This window comes from Panthera onca, chromosome B4 (assembly GCF_046562875.1).
Source record: "Panthera onca isolate mPanOnc1 chromosome B4, mPanOnc1 haplotype 2, whole genome shotgun sequence".
NCBI classification, from domain to species: domain Eukaryota; kingdom Metazoa; phylum Chordata; class Mammalia; order Carnivora; family Felidae; genus Panthera; species Panthera onca.
The window spans coordinates 25661574-25680036 of record NC_138345.1 but is presented as its reverse complement, the minus strand read 5'-3'; the positions used below and the strand labels follow the sequence as shown (position 1 = coordinate 25680036).

General features: G+C 38.0%; 1 protein-coding gene across 2 annotated transcripts in view; it reads left to right on the top strand.

The window, feature by feature from the left end:
- Positions 1–18463, top strand: part of MPP7 (MAGUK p55 scaffold protein 7) — a 210770-nt gene that overhangs the window by 92291 nt on the left and 100016 nt on the right. For both annotated transcript variants that reach the window (XM_078450316.2, XM_078450315.2), the window contains exons 4-5: positions 651–731; positions 11360–11491. In XM_078450316.2, coding sequence (XP_078306442.1) covers positions 651–731; positions 11360–11491 — 213 coding nt within the window. The remainder of the gene's footprint in view (positions 1–650; positions 732–11359; positions 11492–18463) is intronic.

Below are 18463 nucleotides of genomic sequence, written 5' to 3'. Positions count from 1 at the left end.
CGGGCATTCTCGATCATTATAGTAGAATACAGTCAGCATTTTTGGTACCAGAGTACTTGTCAACCTATTGTAAGTCATTTTACGATTAGCCTGGTTCCCATTTAACGGACTTCTTAGTCTGTGTAGGTAAACATAATAAAAGTTTCAGACCATTTGCTCTATTAGAGACATTCTAGTTCTTTTTCACTTCAGCTCTAAACAGCAAGCTACTGTGGATTTTTGGAAACCCTGTGGGTTTCACCACCTCATTCAGAAACTTTTTTTTACATTTTTTTTCTTTTTCTTCCTTTCTCTCTCTTTTAAAAAATAGTGTCAAAGCCTGATCCAGTCCTTTTTACAAGTGGTCCTTTGTTTGCATGCAAAAGACCATTCCTTAAGATGAAGTGCTGGGATTTGCCCTCATTGCAATAAATCAGAAGGTGATCTGGCTGATAGGATTTTTTTTAGTTATACTCTCAGCCAAGATCCCGGGCTGGGACCTGGGCTACCAAGGGCCTAAAAAGAGGAGCAGTGATTGATCGTCTGTTTTCTTTCATGCTGACTTTTCCTTAATCACTGGAAAGTGGCAAGATAGATTCTCATTTGTCACACATGGAGCTACACAGTGCTCTTACTAAATGCTCTCTCTGTCCATGTGATCTCCCTTGCAGCTGGCCGAAGAGCTTCAGAACAAGCCATTAAACAGTGAGATCAGAGAGCTGTTGAAACTGCTGTCAAAACCCAATGTGAAGGTGAGGACATGTAATAAATTATCTTCCAGAAGAGCCACTTTCTGAGACTTCAGATGAATTTTGTTTCGAGCATCAATTTTCAGTAAATATCTTTTCAAATGGTGCCCGGCATTTTAATAACCTAAATTCCATTAAGGACAAAGAGTTGAGCGTTTGATGATAATGTGACCAACTACAAAATACTTTAATTGGGAAGCTCAGGGTTTAAGGTGGTGAATGTAATGTCACTTCAAGATCAATTTCTCATTAAATGAAGGTAAGAGTACCGAATACAGAGCCTATTAGTGGTTTTGTTCAGGTTCATTTTACTTGGCTACTTGATGGTATTCCAGTATATTTGACAACAATGTTTATTTTCCTATAGGATCATTTTTGCTTTCCTCTTCCCTCCCTTCCCTGTCTTCCCCATCTCCTCTCTCTCTCCTGATTCATGTTTTAATATATGCTACCATCTTACAGAGCAGAGCAGTTTTCCAATATAAAATATTAGGAAAATATTGGTAGGCAGATTTCAGTTCTCCCTACCATTTTTTAATTGAAGAATAACTGACATAACAATATTGTATTAGTTTTAGGTGTACAACATCATGTTCTGATATTTATATATATTATAAGATGGTCACTGTAATTAGTCTAGTTACCATCTGTCATGATACAAAATTGCTACATTATTATTGACTGTATTCCCCCTGTGGTCTACGACATTCCTGCATCTTATTAGTTTATAACTGGAAGATCGTACCTCTGAATCTCCTTTATGTATTTCACCCCTTCCCTGCCATTTTCTTTCCAGCCGTATCAGTTATCTTTCCTTCAAGGGTGGTTGGTCAACAGAAGTCATTTAAAAATCTTCCTGTTAATTCGAAGGTCATTAATGCACTAAATCCTATAACGTGTACATTTTGGACTTGATACTCCTGCAATTACATGTGAAGTATTTTTCCATGAGTGAAAATTACGTATGGACAATGTGATTAGAATGACAATTTCTATTATCTATCTATTGTTTATCTTACGACAGTTTCTATTAAGCATACGTAGGCTGTCAAATGAATATTTCTGCATAGATACCAAAAGTGGTTTTTGCCTTCCTTGAAAAATCTCCTGTGGAACTGTGCTATAATGGTCTTAAATTGGTAGTCAAAAAAGATAGTATTAAATAAAAGATGAAGCGAAAACATGCACAAGCCATAATTCCTAATCCCTGTAAGTAAAATAAGTACATGAACATATTGTTAAAAATTAATGGACCCTGATTAGTAATTTGGAGTCATTGACTTGTACTGGTACAGAGGAGATTGAATTTTAGTTCTGAAAGAATAAGGAAATTAAAGACACAGTGTTCAGAAAGGTGAAGAGCTCAGAGTAAGAGATTCATAGGTAGAGAATTTTCTGAAAATGTCTTCATTTGGTCTCAGAGTACACATGAGAATTTAATATTGAACCAGAAAATGGTGAGGTTAGCAATGGAAGGCTTGTTAAACTCCTACTTGAGAGTGTTATCTTGGTTTGAGTATTAGAAATCAAAGAAGAATGTTTCTGACAAAAACCAACAACATGATTTGATATTCAAGAGTGTTTGCAATGGAATAGTTAATAAAATATTATACTGGATGGAAACTGGTATTTGCCTTGAGAGGGAGGTATGATTTTAGATGGTATTCAGCACCATTGGCTACAGCCTTATAATTGGATATTGAAACTTTGTCATGGTGAAAATATTTTAGATGAAGACTTTTAAAACTTTTTGTAATTATATAGCCATGTGGTAAAAGAATGGGTGGGAAGTCAGATTGAAAGGTGTCTTTTCAAGAAGTTATGTGTAGGAAGTGGGTAAGATTGCAGACACATGACGTCACGATTGACAATGACAATTTCTAGTTAGCCAGTCTTGAGAAAAAATCTTCCGTCCCATTTTGACCTAACATTTAACATTGATTTCTTTGAAATCATTTATATTAACTACCATCAATTTGAATTTCACTTTTTATAGGTAATTACTGTAAGAAGTCGTTTAGTAAACTAAAATATTTGCTTGTCTTTTTTTCAAAGCAGAAGCAAGGTACAGTAGAATATGACAGGTGTCCATGAATTATAAGTTGAACCAACAGTTTTAAATATGAAAAATGTAACTCCCAGATGTTAATTTGAATACTGTTTTTAATTTTTTAGTGGTTAAGAGAAATAATTATTTGCTAGTTAAAGATGGCTGTTCCACTTAAAATACTTAGCGCACAGTAGTGAAAAGAAGCCTGAGGTGTACCTCCAAAGCAATAATGATGTTTATAAACAGACACGGATATATACAACCAAATATATAGCCACTATGAGAAGGATCTGCGTGTGTCCTACAGATCTGCCAGCTCTTTTTTGAAAAGTTTTAAAACTTTCTCTGATTATTTATAATGTTGCCAGAGTCAGATCTTCTTTCATTCATTCTCAAATGTCCCATGCCTACTCTGTGCCAAGCCCTGTAGATAGAACTTGCAGAAGGTACATGAAGGCTAATGCAGCTGACAGGAGAAATGTTGGGTAAAAGGATGCGTAGAAATACTGTGTAACACAGAGGAGAGGGGTGATAAATCTAAATTTGGGAAGTGGGGAGGGGGCTCAAGAGAACTTTGCAGAGGAAGTGACATAGAAGTTGAGCCCTGAAGATTGGCTTCGAGGTCACCGAAAAAAGGAAAAGGAATGAGAGATGAGTCGGGGGGGATGTGAAAACCGATGTTTTAAATAAGGTGAATAGCGTATGAAATCCCATCAAGTAACTTGTCAAGTTTGAAGACACAAAATAAGTTCAGTGTGGTTGAGCAGTAGCTTGTGGCAGAGGGGAGGGGGCGGGAGTTCAGAGCTAGACAGGGGATTCTTTGAGTGGCAGGGGGCGGTGGGGGGGTGGCATATATGTCCTGGTTGGCCCAGGAAGTCTGGTTTGTGCCTATGGTACCAGCATGATTATTAATAGCCTCCTTCCCATTCTTTTGTTTCCTTCTTTAGATGATAAATTAACATGGCCACCCTTACTGTGAGCATCGTAAAAAGTTTGGGTGTCATCCTAAGAGCAGTTGGAAAGCCACTGAAAGGATTTAAACAGGCAGGCGACACAGTCGCTTTCGTGTACAGGTTCTCAGAGTGGAAGGGGGTGGTAGGGTGGGAGAAGTGGAATGCTGAATGGAGGAAGGCCAGCCGCGAGCCTGAGGAAGTAATCCAGGTGAAGCACGATTATGGCCTTAGTGAAGGATGTGAGGGGATGGCAGTGGGGGATGGGTGGAACTGGATGTAGCTTCACTACGTGGTATTGGCACAACTGGTTGATTATTGGGGGAAAAAAAAAAATATATATATATATATATATAAAATGTGTATTATATATAATGTAATACATAGTGAATTCCAACTAGATTAAAGATTTGAGTATAAAAACTTGGACCATAATCATGGGATCAAGAAGAAACCTTAATAACCTCAGGAACAGAGGGACAGATAGACACCCACACACAGGAAACGTACAAAAAAAAAAAAATCCATGAATGAGGTTAGAAGAAATTGTTTATTTATGTAAATAATTCACATTGGTCTTTAATAAGGTGTGATAATTTATTACTTTGACTCTAATTTTACTTTTTACAAGGGACTTGATGAAGACTTAAAAATAGGACATTTTTTGAGACTATGTACTTGCATTTCTAATTCAAACCATGAAGAAAGTAGAAGTTCCTATTTCCATTGCTCCGTTAGTGAAGATGAGCATCATGCCGTATGTTTAGTGACTTTTTATTTTGTCCGTGAACTGTGTGACCTTTCAGGAATAGCTCCTCTCCACTGGCTGCATTAATTTTCCTTTTTTGCATGCAGAAATATTACATATATATTTTCCCATTATAAATAGAGTGCATTACTTTTTGTTTTGTGCACTTTTAACATTTTGATGTTTTGTGGACTTCTGTTTGGAGTAACAGTTATCTAACCTCTCTTAGAGGTGGATATTTCTGGTTGGTTTTTTTTTTTTTTTTTTTTTTTTTTTTTTGCTATTTAAACAGCACTATAATGCACATCTCTTGTATACTTCAGAATTTTATTGGGGATATAAATTGTTGGGTTAAAACGTGTGTATATTTGAAATTTCAGTAGTGATTGCCAGTTGTCCTTAGCAATGACCTGGACAGGTCCTCTCAGCATACATTGCCGGCCTCACACGTGAGAAGGTCCTTTGCTCCATGCCCTTGCAGGCCCTGTGCAATTAATGTTCTTTTTCATTTTTGCTAATTGACCACCACTGGAATATGTCAGTACTTTTCCTGTACAGCTTGTTGCCCTGGAGTCTCCAATAGTTAGGAAATGACTTGTCATTTTGTAACAGTTGTCTCACATGAAGGCTGTCAAAGATGTAAAGATTATACCCAGTCTTGAAATCTCTGAATCAGTCAGTTGCCACATACGAACAATAAATAATAATTACTCTTATTACTCAGTAGTGGTTACAAAATACAGTCTTACTGTCCAAATCTTAAAGTAACGAAGCATCAAAGAAACAACAGATGGTGAGAACAGGGAAGTGGTGTAGTGAATAGCACAAGGCCTCAGTAGAAGCGATAGGATGTGGGAGCTTCCTGTGGTGATGGGGTGGGCAAGAGCAATAGTGGTGGCCTTTGGGGGCACTCCTCTGAAGGGATATGGATCTCTATGGCGACCTTTTTTCCCGGGAGGCAAAGAGTCATTAATAAATAAGATCCACTCCTAGGCATTGCATGGCCACATTATAGGCAAATCCACCTCTCCAAGTCCTCATTCAGAGGCTCGTTTTTTGATAAAACAGTGAAGTGACATCATCGCTAGAGCATGGTATTATAATTTAGGGAAGTTGGGGGAAATTTGGTGGGTTTTAAAAAGGCAATAAAATAAGAAGATTTGTTGAAATTTTTAGCTTTCCAAAACATGTCCTTACCAGAAATTACTCATTGCCTGAGCATGTAGAATGGATGAGACTTCATTAAAGCATGCAAAAGGGACAAGTTAAGCTTCCTTCTGGAGGAATAAATCAGTGTTACTCATTCTTATGAGTTAGACACTTAATTCTGTGGACCTGACAGGTACTTTGAACATACAGTTGACTCCAGGGGGTCCAAAGCAGTGAGAGCCTGTGTGCCTGATGGGTTAGAAGGCCTAGTGTTCAATTTCCTGCATATTCTTCTGAACAACAGGTAAACCCATCAGTTGTGATTGGGTGATTATGGCATATGGAAATACAATTTTCTTATTTAGGTGTGTTGCCTTTCAAAAGGACAATCTGTATATTGAAGAATAAAGTCACCACAGTTAACAGGAAAATAGAATACAAAGTTACTTTTAGTTCAGAATAAAAATGTTGGCTAACCAAAAATACTTGTAAAGCAAAGCTATTAAAAATTAGGAACTTAGTATTTGTAAATCTTGGAATCCAGACATGGAGATGAAAAGCTAAAGAGGGAAAAATACATAGCTGGTGTTACTAATATTGCCTATCAACCATAATAATCATTTTATTTTAGAAGATGTTTATTAGTGATCTCTATTAGTCTTAATTATGTGCAGGATAGCTACCATAGATACCCAGATAGTGGACATTTCTGATGTTCTTCATTCAACTCTTTATAAACCCATATTCCCATCTGCTGTCACTCCTATCTTCCTGTCTGAAAGACTTCCTGTACCATTTCTTGTAATGCAAGTCTTCTGGTGATACATTCCTTCAGCCTCTGTATGTGTTTAAAAACTCTTCAATATCTCTTCTTTTCTCAAAGATATTTTTGCTAGGTATAGAATTTTCGGTTGGCAGTTTCTGAGTATTTTAAAGATGTTGCTCTTGGGGCACCTGGGTGGCTTGGTCGGTTGAGCGTCCGACTTCAGCTCAGGTCATGATCTCACGGACCGTGAGTTCAAGCCCCGCGTTGGGCTCTGTGCTGACAGCTCAGAGCCTGGAGCCTGTTTCAGATTCTGTGTCTCCCTCTCTCTCTGCTCCTCCCCTGTTCATGCTCTGTCTCTCTCTGTCTCAAAAATAAATAAACGTTAAAAAAAAAAAAAAAAAGATGTTGCTCTTTTATCTTGTGGCTCACGTTTCTGAAGTGTGTTGTCATTATTATCTTTTTTCTCTTGGCTGATTTTAAGATTTTTTTTCTTTCTCACTGGTTTTAAGCAATACAGTGTTATTTTTTTTTTTATGCTTTTTGTGCTTAGATACAGGTAGAGGCTTTTTTTTACCCCATCACATTTGGAATATTTTCTACCATATTTCTTTAGATATTTTTTTAGCACTTCTCCTTTCTTTGGAGATGCCAGTTAGGTGTATATAAGTTGTCCCATGGCTCCATAATGTTCCGTTCATAATTTTTCACTATGTCTTCTCTTTGTGTTGTTTCATTTTTGATAGTTGATAAATTGCTTTAACTACAAGTGTTAATCTCATTCACTGTACTTTTTAAAAGTACATACATTGTATCTTTTATCTCTAGAAGTTTGATTTTAATCTTTCTTGTATATTGCAAGTCTCAGTTTTCAGTCTTCCATCTAACTTTTTAAGCATTTGGGATACAGCGATAGTAATTGTTTTCCTTTCCTTGTCTGAAGTCTGTGTAATTTCAGGATTTGGTTCCATATAACTCTATCATCTGTGTAATTTTCAGGGTTTAGTTCTATAGCATTGTTTTTCTTCATTATAAGTAGTATTTCCTTCTGTTTTCATATACCTGATAACTTTTGTTAGTAATTGATTGACTCCCAGTCAGTATGAGTTTTACTTTGTTTGATGCTGAATGTTTTTATACTTTTATAGATAATATTCTTGAGGTTTTTTTTTCTGTTATATAATTAAGTTACTTGGGAACATGTTGATTCTTCAGAGTCTTGCTTTTTAAGCTTTGTTGGGTGAGATCTTAGCTGTGTTTAATTTTGGGCTATTTACCACTATTAAGACAGTATTCCTCTCTTCACTATCCTCAGTGCCCTGCATATGCCAAGCCTTTTTCCCCTGATGGAAACAGGAGTTCTTCCTGCCCTGTGTGAGCTTTGCCAGTTGTTCTCTGCAAGGCAGAGTTTTTTAAACTTGGAACTATTGACATTTGGGGGTGGAAAATTATTGGGGGAAGGGATGGCAGGAGAGGGCAGGGGACCATCCTGTGTGCTGTCAGATGTTTAGGTGCATCCCTGACCTCTGTGCACTAGATGGCAGTAGCATCCCCCACACTGAGACAACCCAAAATGTCTCCAGACATTACTAAGTGGCTACTGGGGAGTAAAATTGTTCTCTACTGATAACCACTGCTCTAATCCTTTCTGGTAGTTTTTTGGTTTTTTTTTTGTTGTTGTTGTTGTTGTTGTTTTGTTTTTGTTTGTTTGTTTTTTTGTATGTATGCCTTGGCTAAGGATTCAGGGGGGACCTACTGAAGATCTCCGGAGCCCTGTGTCCATCCCGCTGTCTTCTCTTTCATGCTCTTGAGACCCTGAGAGCTTTAGTCTCTCATCCTCCCAGTGTTCTCAGCTTTGTTGTCTCAACTTAGGAAGACCAGTGGGTTCTACCCAGGGCCTTCTCCCCCAACACAGCCAGCAAACTCTGGGCTTAAGAGGCTCACATTTGTTTCCTGTCTTCCGGTGATCACTATCCTTCATTGTTTGGGTCCAGTGTTTTCCAAAACCATTGTTTCATCTTTTTTTTTTTTTTTTTTTTTGAGTTTTCCGGTTTTTTAGTTATTTTCCAGTGGAGTTCTTAATAACTTCTACTTGGCTCTCATCCTCATTCTTGAACGATGCTTTTCCTAAATACACAATTTTGGGCTGGCTGTTATTTTTTCTAAGCATTTTCCAGATATTTTAACTGGCTTCTAGTTTCCACTGTTGCCAATCAGTCATCTCTCAGTCATTTTGTTTGTGTTTCCTTTTTGATGTTCTTCAGATCTTCTCTCTTCAGTCTTTGGTGTGCTGTAGTTTCACTATGATGTATCGAATCTTGCATTTCTTTCTATTGTTCCTGCTTCCTGATGGATACATTGGGTCTCCTGACTCTTCAGACTCCATCTCTCATTACTTGTCAAAAATTTCAGCCATTGTCTCTTCAGATATTTCTTCATCTTGATGCTGTTTATACTTTTACTTTGAAACTCAGGTCAGATGCAAAAAGCACCAGCCCCCAAGGAAAAAACATTAATTAGGCTCGTTAAAATTTGGATTCCTTGTTAGTCAAAAAACCCTAACAAGAAAGGGAAAGGGAAGCTACCAAACATGAGAATACATTTGCCGCATATGTAACCAACAAAGGCTTGGGTCCAGTATGTTATAAAGAATTCTTACAAAACAATAAGAAAAAGACAGATGGAATAGAAAAATGTGTGAAGATCTTGAACAGGCATCTTACAAAAACAGATTTCATTAGTTATAAGAAAAATGGAATTCCAACCATAAGAAGATACCATTATGCATCCAGAATGGTGAGATTGAAATTACTAATGTAAAATGTTGGGGATCATTTGATACAACTAGAACTCACTTAAGCTGTTGGTAAGAGTACAATTGGGACAAGCACTTTGAAAAACTGTCTCTTAGCTGGTAATGTTGAATATACTTAGAACCCATGACCCAGACTTTTCTTTCTCAAATATACTTGACCTTTGAACAATGCAGGGACTAGGGTCACTGACTCCCTACATGTTAGAAATTTGTGAACTTGTGTATAACTTTTGACTCCCCAGAATTTAACTACTGATAGCCAACTGTTGCTTAGAAGCCTTACCAACAGCAAAATATTTTGTGTGTTATATGTATTATATACTGTATTCTTCCAATAAACTAGAGAAAAGAAAATGTTAAGAAAATTATGAGGAAAATAAAATACATTTATAATACTGTATTTATCAAAAAATATCCACATATAAACGGACCCATGCGATTCAAACCGATGTTGTTCAAGGGCAAGCTATGCTTAACCCATATTGTGTGTGTGTGTGTGCACACACGTGCATGCATCAAAAGATAGGAAATATTAATAGTAGCACTATTTATAATAGCCAAGAACTGAAATCATTCTAAATGTCCCCCGAAGGCATAGAAAATGTGAAATATACATACTTGGAAAAATGGACCACAGGTGAATGCACCTGGACCATTGAGAGGCTATTGCAATTCTCCAGGTAAAACACAATGACATCAATGAGCTAGATCAGGTATCCCCCAACTTTTCCTATAAAAATGGTCTCTTGCTTCCACTCAGTTTTTGTTCTTGTAACATGACGGCAGCTATAAACAATACATAAATGAATGAAGAACATGTCACAGTAACATTTCATTTACAAAAACAGATGGCATAGTTTGCCAGTGTCTGCTCTAAGAGCTGAGAGAATAGAACATGTTTTAGGATATATTTTGCAAGTAGATTTAACAGAATATAGATTGGGTGTTGAGGAGTGTAGGGTGGAGGAGAGATTTGTTTCAAGGATGATTTCTAGGCTTCTGGCTAGAGTAATTTATGGATTGTGGTGGTGGTGATAGAGAACAAGTTCGTTAAAAGTCTAAAACCCACTCTCCTAAAATAGTAGTGACATGTCAAGATTTGAGTGTTTTTCTGGTCTTTGGTCCAGAATGACAATGTGACTGTATTTTGTGGAGTTTAGCCACCATGACAGTAATGCCTAGGAAAACTTTTATTTTATTCTTTAAAAAAATTTTTTTTTAACATTTATTCATTTTTGAGAGTGAGAGAGACAGACCATGAGCAGGGGAGGGTCAGAGAGAGAGGGAAACACAGAATCCGAAGGAGGCTCCAGGCTCTGAGCTGCCAGCACAGGGCCCGACGCGGGGCTTGAACTCATGGACCGCGAGATCATGACCTGAGCCAAAGTCGGACACTTAACCAACTGAGCCACCCAGGCACCCCTATTTTATTCTTTTATACACATATTAGTTAACCTGTTACACAACAAATGAAAAGGTGAGAAAACAGGAGAAGAATGAAAGTAAATTGCATTGGTCAGTTCCTTTTGTGTTTGCTGCTAACAGTAGGAAGGGAAAAATACAGTTTTCTCAGACTCCTACTGGCTCATTGACAATGTACCTGTGGCCTCATTTTCTCCCTCCTAGCCAAAGTACTAAGCCCCCACCCCTGTCCCCAGCTGCCACCCTTATAAGGATGAACCAGAGAATATACAGGTGAGAGTACTTTTAAAAAAAAAATTTTTTTTTAACGTTTACTCATATTTGAGAGACAGAGACAGAGCATGGCGGGGAAGGGGCAGAGAGGGGGAGACACAGAATCCGAAACAGGCTCTAGGCTCTGAGCTGTCAGCACAGAGCCCGACACGGGGCTCGAACTCACAGACTGTGAGATCGTGACCTGAGCTGAAGTCGGATGCTCAACCGACTGAGCCACCCAGGAGCCCCAGGTGAGAGTACTTTGATGCTGATCTTGTCCTCCATGAGGGTTGGTAGCTAAGCAGAGCTGCTGTTGGCTGCTGTATGTACTCCCGTTCCTAAGATGCTCTTTTTCAAGTAGTTGCCTATGACCATTGTTATGTCAACACTGTAACCCCAGTTTGATTTTCTTTATAGCTTGATGTGTTTGGGATTTTATATTTGATTGATTTTTTCCCCCCAAATTCTGACTTTGATAGGCTTTGCTCTCTGTACACGATACTGTGGCTCAGAAGAATTACGATCCGGTATTACCTCCTATGCCTGATGATATCGATGATGAGGAAGATTCTGTAAAAATCATTCGTCTGGTCAAAAATAGAGAACCGCTGGTGAGTTTTGGTATATGGTTTATGCTCAGACATGAGTAGGTACCCTGATAAAACCAAATCTGATGGGGCCACACCATTTATTCCTCTCTTTAAAACATAATTTTTCTGCGTTTTTAAGCTTTAAAATAAATAGAGCATACATGTCTAAAAAACAGTATTTAGAAAAATGAAAAAAAAGCCAAATAAAATGGCAGCATTCTATTGGTTAGAGCAATAATTTGTAAAATGTGATATTGACCTTTATAAAAGAAAGCATACCATGAGCCAGTCACAGCTGATTTAAGACTAAACGGTGCAACTAAAAATAATTGCTCTGGCTTTTCTAGAAAGCTGATTTATTTTAAAGTAAAGGAGAAATTAATCAAATGTCTTTTATTTCAAAATGTTAATGTAGGGGCGCCTGGGTGGCTCAGTCGGTTAAGTGTCTGACTTCGGCTCAGGTCCTCATCTCACAGTTTGTGAGTTTGAGCCCCGCGTCGGGCTCTCTGCTATCAGCGCAAATCCCACTTTGGATCCTCTGTCCCTCTCTCTCTCTGGCCCTCCCTCACTCTCTCTCAAAAATAAATAAACATAGAAAACTGTAAATGTACCTATTTATTTTAGCTCCGGAATTTATACAATGTCAAATTGCATCAAGGGGTCTGTGGTGAGCAGAATGATGTTCCCCACCATGCCCAATGATGTCATGTACTAATCTTCAGAACCCGTGAAATACTACTTTAAATAGCAGAGGGACTTGTCAAGATTTGGTAAGGATCGTGAGATGGGAAGATTATCCTGGGTTATCTGGTGGGCCCCTTGTCATCACAAAGGTTTTTACTGAAGTGGGAAGGGCAGCACATCAGAGTTACAAAAAGGAGACGTGATGATAAAAGCAAAGGTTGGTGTGATGTTGCCATGAGCCACGGAATGCCAGAAGTTTCTGGAAACTGGAAAAGGGGAGGATCAGATTCTCTCCTAGATCCTCCAGGGGGAACACAGCCTTGCTGACACCTTGACTTTAGCTCCAAGACCCTCATTTTGGCCCTCCTGTCTCCAGAACTGTAAGGTAACAAATCTGTGTCACAAAATTTGTGTGGCACATTTGTCATGGCAGCAGTAGGATAGTAGTACAGAGTGTCTCCATATTTTGCTGAAACTGCATTCAGAAGAAAAATAAATTCCACTGTCTAGCAGTTGATTTTAAATGTGTTGGGGCCCATTTTTTTCCTAATTGAGACACTTTGGTATTCTTAAAGCAAATAGCAGGGGATAATGCAATCCTTGCTGGGCACTGTGTGAAGTACTTTACATATGTTACATTTATCCTCATAGTTGGTATCTCTTTTTCCATTTTTATAGACTAGGAAACGGGTACGCAAAGAAGTGAAGGAACTTACTTATTACAGCTAATGAGTGGTAGAATGGAGGTCCAGGCCCTTTACCTGCAAATACTAGTTTTTTTCTTCTACACCATATTGTGTGTGTCTACTTTTCCCTTATAGGTTTTTTTCATGTTCTTGTTTTGTTTAAGGGCAACTTTGGTACATTAATAACTGCACTGGATACTCCTACCCAGAAAAAACACACAGATAGATTTGATGTAATACAAAGGAATTTATTGAGACCCTGATGCCCACCCATGGATGTCCTCGGGCTCCCTGTATTCCTGGTTAAGATTATTTAATGTAGATTATAAGTTTGTGCCTTTAATATGTGGTTTATAACTCTGTAATGTCTCTTGGTATTTATTAAATAGAAGGTGATATACTTAGCAAGGATAGATGGCATGCATTTTGGATGTAGAAAGATCTTTCTCAGGGTCTATCACCACACAGTGACTAATTCTTGGTGGCTTCTGTGCATCCCTTGATAAACACGTTTTTTTATTTTGTTTTGACAACTTCGGGCACTTGGATAACCGAAAGGCTGACCATCTTGAGGAGTTCAGGAATTCATTACGAATAATTTCTTTGATCAGTTGTAGTTTTCCCAGGGGCAGTGGCTTTTGGTGTGTTGGCTTCGTGGGCTAACATTTAAAACACCACCAGCAATGTTTATGTCCTGAGCCTCTCTTGATCAAAGAACATCTTCAAAATGTTTGTCAAAGCAATTAGGCATGCACTGCATTGAGATTTTTTAAGTTTTAACTGGACCTGCTGCAAATTAGTTTCAATTTAAAAAGCAGTCGCGAATGAAGTATAGAAAATAACCTCCAGTTGTGTTATCATCCTTTGTTACTGAGTATATCACATGCTTTATAGCTAGTAAGCATGTCACAGCTTAAATAATTAGATCTAACTTTGACATCATCATCCTTTGTTAGCTCTCTTTTGTCCAAGTTTATATAATATAGAATATTTAAAAGGAGAATCTGAACTGGGGTAAATGGCAAGTTAGAGTTGATCAGACCAGGCAAGTTTTTACATACACAGTGCAAGAGAAGAGAGGGAGTACAAAATACCCACAACATTGTTACTTAGGTGAGGAGAAGTACCATGTGTTCAGGTAGCAAGAATAGAAGGAAATGCATGGGAGTGAAAATTTCAAGTTTCCTTATGATTATTTGGAGCCTGTGGGGCTTGGCAGGTGCTAGGAAGAGGCTAGAGATTTAGGAACGGGAACCAGGTAAATTTAAAAATTGGTTGAATTGTTAATTTGTTTAAAAATTATTTCTCTTAAGCATGAGGATGTTTTCCGGATTTGTAACATTTGTATATGCAGGGGCTATCTTCAGCATTTCTTGGAATTGTTCAGTTCCTTATTCATGTACCATGGTTTAATTTGATAACTTTATAATATACTTGAAAGCAAGTTTCCTTTCTACTTCCTCTCAAATGTGGGGTGTTTAAAAATTTTAATGCTGTTTCATTTGGATCCATAATTTTTATTCTGCTCTTTGCCTATTTTACATGAATTAAAAGTTGTCATATTCATTTCTCCATTATTTAAAAGTAAATTAATAAAAGTTTTTTTCCCCCAAACATATGCAGTTAACTTCTCTAAACTAGGTTTATGTTTTATATTATTTTTATGTTTAAGGCAATCTAAAGCAATTTCAAGTACTTTGAAGTTATTTTACTTTAAAAAATTACTGTAGTCACTTGTCCTTTGTCTTCCTTCTGAGCCACAATTGTGTGTTTCTTGTTCAAGGAACTGTATTTAAAAAAAATAAAAATAAAAAGCTTCATATAGACAACAACATCTACATGGGACGAAGAAATTCCCAAATTATTTGTTAGGATTTCTGAGAAGAGTATTAAAATTTCAGATGTCATTTCAACCTTGGAATATGAAATCAAGTGAGGAGAATTACTTATCTTGAACTTTATTTCATCCAAATGATAATTAGTGTATTATTTTTAGTTTGACAGTTATAAAGGTAAAGTAGGATTCTTGGGTGAATACATTTAAGGTTTAAAAAATGTACTACTCAGAAAAGTAGGAAATGGTTATTTTCAACAAACTTGTCATTTTACATTTGTCAAATGTCACTTGTCATTTTGGAGAGGTTCTTGGAAAAGCCACAACTACTAAAGGGGTAGAAGGTGGGGGAGAAGCGGAAGCCGAGAGAAGATTGAATCTAAGGCATCCTTAGGAGAATGAATCCAAGTGGTAAGAGTCAGAAATAGTTAAGACGCGAGAAGCAATGCTGAAGTAAAATTCTAGTGATTGGATCGTCAGGAAATTTTTGGCAAATGATTCAAGAGTAAAGGCTATAAGATTTAACAATGAAGGGGTTAGTTTATCCATATGATTTAAGAGTTTACTTTTGTCTGTTAGATTGAGGTATAATGTGGTGAAATAAACACCAGGCTTGGATTAGAGGACCTAAGTGGGAGGTAGTCTGGTGTCCCTTCTTTGCTCTATATCCTTGCAGGACCAAGTCAGTTAATCTCGCAGGCTGAGGCTTCTTGTTTGAAAATCAGGAGATCTGCCTCTTCTAGAGTGTTTTGAATGTCAAATAGCATGTAATGTACTTGAAATGCTTTGTATGCTTTATGCATTATGCAAGCACTATATAAATGTTGTATAGAATGATACGTAGATGATGGTTGTTGGAGAGGACCGTTTCCGGGGAAAAGAGGCAGTGAGCACAGATCATGTAGGTGTTTGCAATGGAAAGGTGAGATGGTGATAGTTTAAGGGGAGGGATGGATAAATGAATTGAGAGAAGGAGAGAAAAACAATGGTCAGGATGCAGGGAGCAGAGCTATCCTCCCTCCCCATGAATTTGGAACAATTTGTATCTGTTTTATGCAGAAATAATTAATAATAAATATTATTTTTTAGGCGCCCTTTAAGAAAGTGACCTTCACTTAGTGAGTGAGTGGATTATGATCTTAATTTTCAGTTTCTTGTATGGGTTGTCCTTCTTGCTTCTTTTAGAACAGTGCTGCTCCAACTTTGGTATCCTAAGAATTACCTGAGGTGCTTACTTAAAACGCAAACTTCACCACCTCTACCCCCAGAGAGTCTGCATCAGTAGGTTTCAGGTGGGACCTGGGAATCTAGATTTTTTAACTGTCTCAGATGTTCTTGATGCAAATGTTTGGTAGATGATGCTTGAAACCACTTTGATTTCAAAGGTTCAACCTGGCATCAACAGCACTACCTGCTTAAGGAGGTCTTAGAATATTGGCAGTGTTGTAGGACATGCATTTTTTATGGAGACATCATGATAGCATGGGCTCATCAGGTCCTCTTTTATAAACCATTTTACAGCAGTAGCAAGACAAATGTAACCAGAATTTTAACTTCTCAATCTATCCCGAAGTTCTCTGTACTCTATTTTTTGGGTCAAAATCACATAGAATAAATTCAAAATAATTATATAAGAAAATATGTAAGTACTAAAACACTAGATACAACTTTATTTTCCTTGTGCTATCTGTGCCATAGGACTGTAGACTTTTGTACAAAATGGCATGTAACGTGTTCTATTTTATTGAGCTTTGATCTTCTTTTCACGCAAGTACGTTCCATTAAGAATACCTCAAAGAATTGTGGTAATAGGAGTTTGGAAAGAAAGATGGAAGCAGAAATCTTCAAGAATGAAGGGATCAAAACGAAGGTTGAGTCAAGGGCTAGCATCATGTAGAAAGTGGGAGATCATTTCTCAGGGTCCATAGTTCACCCTCCGGGGATAGGTAGAATCAGCAGGTAGCAGGCACCCCTGTTTAAAGGTTTGTATCTATAACACAGTAACCCTTCAGTGTGGCAGTGCTTATTCTTTACACATTCTAGAAGTGATTTCATCCAGCCCCTGGCTTTAAAAGTCATCTGTGTGTCAGTGACTCCCAAGTCGATTTTTTTTCCAGATCTTTTTTTCTGAGCTTTAAATTTGTATGTCCATCTGTGTACTTGATATCTCCACTGGAATGTCGAATAGACATCTCTGTCTTCACGTGTCCAGAAGTAAACTGATCTTTGTCCCCAAATTCATTCCCCTCATAGGATTCCTCCTCTCAGTTGATTACAATCCCATCTTCCTAATTGCTCCGCCAAAAACCAGAGTCAGTCTTTGATACCTTTCTTCTTTCATGTACCCTTTCCAGTCCATTGGGAATCCTTTTGGCTGTACCAATAATATATCCAGACTATTCATCACTTCACCTCCTGCCAGTCAGATCCAAGCCTCCTTCATCTTTCCCCCGGATTAGTTTAACAACGCCCAGTTTGTTTCCTTGCTTTAGCCCTTGCATTCCTGCACTCTTTTCTTAACACAGTAGGTGGAGTGAACCTTTTAGATTATGACACTCACTCACGCTGTTCAGCTTCTCCTTGTTTCTTTCAGAATAAAATCCACAGCCCCCACGATATAATCTACAAAGTTCTACATGATCTGGCTCCCTGATGCCATCTACTCTCACTTCCTACTGCTTCTCCCCTTTTACCTTACTCCAGCCACATTGGCTTTTTTGCTCTTCCTTGATCACTCCATTCCATTTACAGCCTCATCCTAGCCCTTCTGTACTGTTTTCATCTATTCTTTCTCTTTGGCTAACTCCTTCGTTCCTTTTTATCTTTCTTTACTCAGATTTCATCTTCTCATTGAAGCCTGTGTCTTTACATTGTCTTCCCTGCCGCTCTCATACCCACAGTAGTAGCCACTTTCTAACATACTATATGTCTAATTATTTCATCGTTTGTTTATTGTCTTTCTTGTTAGATGTAAGTTCCGTGAGGGGGCAGAAATGCTTAGTTTTTTTCACCAATACATTACATGCCCTTAGAACCTGGCACAGAGTAGGCTCTCAGTAAACATTTATCAGCTTCATTGAATCACGGAATAAGTCAAAAGGACTAGCATTAAGCACAACAAACTGGATGATCCTATATTGAAAAATAGTATAATTCATAGTGAAGCAAGAGGCTTACTCCAATTACCTAATTCTGTGTTACAAACCACCCCCAAATTTTGTGGCTATACAACATTATATATCCTAGTTTTAGAGGTTGATAGGCTCAGTTGGGTGGTTATTAAGTAGAGTCCCTCATATGTTCAGTTAGGTGGTGGCTAAGGCTGGGGTCATCTGTGAACTTCATTCCTATGACTGATGCCTGGATTGGGATGGCCGGAAAAATGGGGGCTGATCAGACATCTCTTTCCAGATGACCTCTCCACTTGGCTGGGTGGGCCTCCTCACAGCATGGCAGTAATCATTTCTTACATGGTGTCTGACTTCCCATAGAGCAAGTATTTCAAGAGGCCCAGCTGGCAGCTGCAAGCCTTCCTATAGGCTTACATGCCTTAGGACCATTTTCACCACTTGGTATGGGAATAGGGCATATGCGCATACAGAGAAGGAGGGAATTGATGATGTCCATCGTAGATAAGCTAATGCAAGGGCAGTGAACTTATAATTTGTGAATAAAAGGTTAAAGATATAGGGTAAGCAATATCGAATAGTTAAGACTAAAAATAGCATTCTGATCAGTTTGCCTTAGATAGGTCCTGACTTCACTGTATGCTAATTTTCTGATCTTAGA